The sequence below is a fragment of the Nuphar pumila genome, chromosome 3 (assembly GCF_984573655.1).
Source record: "Nuphar pumila chromosome 3, dmNupPumi1.hap1.1, whole genome shotgun sequence".
Lineage (NCBI taxonomy): Eukaryota > Viridiplantae > Streptophyta > Magnoliopsida > Nymphaeales > Nymphaeaceae > Nuphar > Nuphar pumila.
In genome coordinates this window covers 133,088,647-133,094,281 of record NC_143251.1, presented here as the reverse complement: position 1 = coordinate 133,094,281, position 5,635 = coordinate 133,088,647, and the positions used below count along the sequence as shown (strand labels likewise).

General features: G+C 40.2%; 1 protein-coding gene across 4 annotated transcripts; it reads right to left on the bottom strand.

Moving 5' to 3' along the window:
* Positions 1 to 1,797: 1,797 nt before the first annotated feature.
* LOC149843904 (putative auxin efflux carrier component 1b) lies at positions 1,798 to 5,092 on the bottom strand. 4 transcript variants are annotated; one of them, XM_090000148.1, is made up of 6 exons: positions 4,087 to 5,092; positions 2,862 to 3,159; positions 2,691 to 2,776; positions 2,238 to 2,395; positions 2,005 to 2,081; positions 1,798 to 1,864 (listed from the first exon to the last, which is right to left on the bottom strand). In XM_090000148.1, the coding sequence occupies exons 1-6, from the start codon at positions 5,090 to 5,092 to the stop codon at positions 1,798 to 1,800; spliced, it is 1,692 nt and encodes a 563-aa protein (XP_089856274.1). The 4 variants fall into 4 exon arrangements, with proteins under 4 accessions (XP_089856274.1, XP_089856275.1, XP_089856276.1 ...); XM_090000149.1 differs by having other exon boundaries at positions 2,862 to 3,163; positions 4,103 to 5,092; XM_090000150.1 differs by having other exon boundaries at positions 2,862 to 3,163; positions 4,109 to 5,092.
* Between the last annotated feature and the right edge of the window lie 543 nt (positions 5,093 to 5,635).

The window sequence follows — 5,635 nt, the reverse complement described above, 5'->3', positions numbered from 1 at the left end:
ACCCCTTATTATGTTTAGAATGTAAAAAAAAAGTGAGGAGAAGGGGCTCCCGACTCTCTTATTCTACTCTCCCCTCTCTCTCTCTCTATTGCAGCCAACAACGAGGGTGTGGCCGAAGGTGAGGGACAAGGCCGGTGAGATCGAGGTGGCACCGGGGGTCACCAGCGCCAGTGGTGATGCCGCCGACGGTGTCCCCCTTTCCGCTTCATTCTTCTCTCTTCTTCGTTCTTCCCCCATTTTAAGTTTTTTTATTCACAAATTAGGGTTTTTTAATTTTAATTTTCATTAATTAAGCATTTGAATTAAATTTGTTAAATTATGGCTTTGTGTAGTTAATTTGATTAGGTTTCTTATTTGATTTTCTTTGATTAGGGATTCAAATATAAAAAAAAATAAAATTAGGGCTTTTTATAGTTAATTCGATTAGGGTTTTCTTTGATTTGATTAGAGTTTTTATTTTTATTTTTATGATTAGGGCTTTGAATAATTTTTTTTAGTTAAGGCTTTTTATAGTTAATTTGAATAGGGCTTTCCTTGTATTTGATTAGAGCTGTTTTTTTATTTTCTTTGATTAAAGTTTTAATCAAGGCTTTTTTATTTAATTGTATGGTTTATTTTTCTTATAGTTTATGATTTTTTGTTTTATTTATGATTTATTTTCTTGCATTTTAAGGTTTTATGATTTAATAGGGTTTGATAATTTGATTTTTATAGTTAATTTGATTTAATAGGATTTGATATTTTTATGATAAAATGTAATATGACATTGATTAAATTATTTATATATAAAAAATCTAAATTCTTATTTTTTCTCAAAATACTCAAATTGTAAACATGTTTTAGTTTTTAGATCTAATCCAAGATTTTAAGATTTTAAACATTCTTTTATGTTATGGTATTTAAATGTAATTCAAGATCCATATTTGGGGCAAAATTCATGATTTTAGGCATATAAAGGTGTGATATCGAAAAAATTATTGTATATTTGTTTAACATACATTTTTTTATGTTATGATATTTGGATCAAATTCGAGATCATTATTTGAAGCAAAATCCATGATTTTAGACATGCATTCATTATTGAATCTATATCTGAAGCAAAACTTCATTATAAACTTGTTAAAACATGTAAAATGATGGAGGGATCGAGTCATACAATCCAAAATGAAATATTCAAACTCATTATCCATGTCTGTCCAAGTTGTTCGCACATCGTCAACAAACAATGGACATTTGGAACACATCCGTGTACAGTTACAGTCGAAACAAACTTTGGACTTGTTACAATTAAAAAAAAACAGCATTCTTTTGTTTGTTCAAACTTAGACAATCCATCAAACAAGCCCTTAGGAATAAGATACAAAACAAAGGCTACTTTCTCTTCGTTGCAGCCACGTTAAGACCACACACAACTCAAAAAAGAAGGGGCAAAAGAAAGTGAAAAAGAGAAAAAGGCATAATAAAGAAAAGGCAAAAAAAAAAAAGACAGACAAAAACTTGATGTACCTCGATGCTTCAACATGCTCTACTCTTTCAGCAGGTTGAAGTTAGAATCTCCAACAACTTGGAAAGATTAACCTTTAAGCACTTTCAAAATGCAGCATATGGCTGGCAAAGCTGCTTTTCCTGCTCTTTTACTTATTAGGCTTCTGTCAAACTCCACACTTTGGGTTTTCCCTTTTCCAACCATCCAAGCAAAATCTGACCTTCCCCCCAAGAGCGGCGTTTGATTAAAAATAGGAAAAGGCATTGCACATTTCATAATTCGTACCATCTGCTGATAGTAATCACTAAACTTCAAATCGCCAGCAAGATGTAGTACACCAGAGTGAAAGGGAGGGCAATAAGCATCCCAAAGATTACTCTGAAAGTTGTGGCGAACAACATGATCAGTTTGGCTAATTGAAAAGAAAGGAAAACAAACAAACAAGCATAAATGAATATGGATCAAAACCACAAGTTCATTTAGGAAAATTCTGTTCACATGAATGAAGATGTTATTACCCTGTGCTCAGTATGTCTGGATGTACAGTGTATTCCTTAGCAAAGACAAAAGGAACAATTCCTTGAGGAAGTGCCGCCTGAAATCGTTTCAAGAACAATTTGAGAGCTTTGAACGACAAATAATCAATTGACATGGAACACAATGTTATTAAGTGCTAAATCTGTCCCGTTGTACATCTGTTCATGTATGCTCGAGTACACCAATATTAGACAGACTAAGAGTTTTCAGTTACCTGAACAATGGCAATATGCAAGAAAACACCTCTCAGGCGCACAGCTATTGCAGCAGCGGTCATTACAGCAGGACCAAAAAAAAATCGAACTGCCATGGCAAAAGTTGCAACTGTTTTTCCACAAGCAATTATACGGGGTTGAAGTGCCATAAACAGACCTGAAGATTTTGCCAAAGCTAAATGTGAGTGATAACACTAAGACTATTAGAATAGTAAACAACGTTAAATTAAAAAACAGGGGATCAATGAAAAGTATCATTTGCATATACATGTTCAACAGCACAAATGTAAAATATGAACAAAGAGCTTCGGTGCATAGAGAAAGTGAGGTGAATATCAAAAGCCTAAAATTGAAACAGCAGCTCAATTACAGAGTTTCAGCTTTTGCCATGATGGAAGATAAGTAATGTCCTCTGTACGAAAGACAGGAACAGTACAAATCAAGATGCATACCAAGACTGAACATGGCCATTCCAAGACCAGCATCGGAAAGTATGGAGATAGAATGTGCAATGATGGCAGGCATCTGAATTCCCCATCTGAAATTATGGAAAAACAAAAATCGCCAAAGCATTATTTTCACGAAGTAGAGATAAAAAGATCACCAGAAATTACAATTCAAACCTGAATGAGATCAAAGACCAGGTTAAGCCAAGGAGGCTAGAGTAAGTGTTGGGGTTCCTTATCAATTTCCTCCAAACCATGATGAGAATGAGCCTTGTCATCACACTGGCAGGTGGCATTGAGGAAGATTTTGCATCTCCATGACTACCAGTTTTAGGGTGCAGCTCTGTTGTGGAACTTGAACCAAACTTTGCGAGATTTGGACAATCTTGGTCCCTCGTCAACTCACCTCCATTGGAGACAGGTCTGTTACTGAAACTGAACTCGTCACGACCATAGTCTTCATCATTTTCATGGTTAAGCTCTGCATCACTTGACAGGAATAAATTTACTAAAAAACTTACATGAGGCCTTTGGGCTTAGTCAGAACCAGAATGGAGCAGCAAACAAGCACATCATTCCCAACAAATTATATGGGGCAGATGTCATAGAGAGATAGCAGAGGGACACAAAAGAAAATGAAAAATGGTACAGATTATACAGAATGCAAAAAAGGATAACCCAACCGGGATATTAGAATACCTCCAAACAGGAGGCCGCAAAAAAAACAGTTCACAAAAATCAGAAATTTGGACGGTCTCAATTCTTTCTCCCATCAATTTTGCTAGGGGGTTGGAAAAATAAAACGAACTAAATCCACCTTGCAAAACCGAACCAGAAGCCCAAAAGAATGACAATGTCACCATTTAGGTCGGTAGAAAAGCAGACAAATAAAAAGAGCAGCTGAGAACAGAGTGACTAAAGTGACCAAGACTCAACCGCATATGGAAGACAAGAATATAATCAGAAGACAGTGTAATACATAAATCACTCAACGAAGACAATATTCGCATTTGGCAGATTTACAGGAAATCATCACATCACCAAGAACCAGAGAGAGAGAGAGAGAGAGAGAGAGAGAGAGAGAGAGAGAGAGAGAGCATGTGATTGGATACAACTTGATAACTAAATTTTATTTATTAATTAAATGCTTGTATAGGAAAGCTAATATACAAACCAAATAAGAGAGATTACTCCAAACGGGCAAAATATATTTTCCAGCAATTTGATTTACCATAACTGATTATAGTCCAATACTAAGCGAGAAAATAAATGCATGGAGGTGACTATGATCAATCAAGTTCAGAAAAGGCCAATTATTAATTACCTTTACGATGATAGTGATTATTATGAGGAAGATGACTCTGTGGTTGATGAGGATGATGATTCTGATGCTGAAGGTGTTGATGATCAATCCCCACACTCACCTCCTCATTCCCCCCAAACTCTGTTCTGAACATGTTCATAGCCCCTTCCGAAACCGGCGAAGCGCTCGAGCTCCAAGCAAACATGTGCAGATCCTTTCTCCCGGCCGACGACACCATCGCCGGAAAACCACCATTTCCATTCATCTTCGCCCCGAACCCACCATCCTCAACACCCACAAACCCGCCAGAATTCGCGTAAAACTCTCCGTGGTTGAAGCTCGACCCCCTCGGCGTCGGGTTCCTGCTCGACTGCAACGAGTAGATCTCCGCATTCGTCAAATTCGACGGCCTCGGCGTGATATTGATCATACCACCACCGCCGGACCGCCGGGAGAACACATCCGAGTGCGAAGACGTCGACTTCCGGACGGTCACGTGGATCCTACCATCGTCCCCAATCTCTGCGTCCGCCATTAGCTGATCCCGGCCGTTCAAGGAGGCGATATCGGAGTCCACCTTGAAGGAGACGATGCTCGTGGCATTGTTGGGGAACTGCTCGCCAATGAGAAGCCTCGCCCCGCGGTACTCGAAGAGGAAGAGCAAGAGGGTGTACCAAATTATGCATTGGAGGACGACGATCTGCACCATGAGGGCGCCGGAGAAGGCGCCGTACATCCCCTTGAGGAGGGGAATGCCCATAACGAGCGTGTTGGGGAGGGTGGAGAGGGAGAAGAGGGTGATGGCCCACTCGAGGGACCCCCTCTTGCTCAGTTTGCACCAGAGTAAGAGGATGCCGAGCACCATGAGCTTCTGGAGGGTGTCCGCGAGGACGAAGCGGAGGTTCATGGCGTAGGGATTGTTGGTGGCGATGAAGTGGAAAGAAAGGAGGGGGACGGCGAAGAGGGCGACGAACCGGTTGATGCCGGAGCACTGGTCTGGCGAGAAGATCTTCCACCATTTCACCGAGCCGTAGGCCAGGATCATCGCCACGTAGAGCGGAACCACGGCCGTCATCACGTGGTAGAAGTCCGCCGCGGTGATCATCTTGCTCTGGTGGTTTTCCGGGGTGTGGTTTTAGCGGGAAAGAGGGAGTTTTGGCGGCTACCCAATTGAAAAATGGTGAAAGGAAGTCAACCAGATGGGGTTTCACGGCGAACCTAGGTGGTTTTCCGGCACTTAATTTTTGATGATATAGATGGCCCAGGGAGAATGGTGTGGCGAAAAAAAAAATGAGTCGTTTTAGCGGTGAAGCTTTGGTGGTTTTCCGAGTGAATTAAGGAGGTTTACCTGCGAGTCCCAAGGTGAAGCTAATAATAAAAATGGAGGTTTTTTATGGACCAACCCATATGGCGAGAGGAAGTTTCAGATTGGTTCCCGGATTAAAGACTTGCGAATGGGTGTAGGATTTTTGTCGCCGGAAAAACACCGATTGGTGGAAAGCGTGCACAGATACTTAAAGAAGAAGACTGTTGGTGCGCTTTACATAAGAAAAGAAGCGTATGAGAATCAATCTGGACGGAAAGTGAGTAGACAAATGCAGAAAGTCGTGATTCTCCGACAAGTTGCGGCCGGAAAAAAGTTAATAAC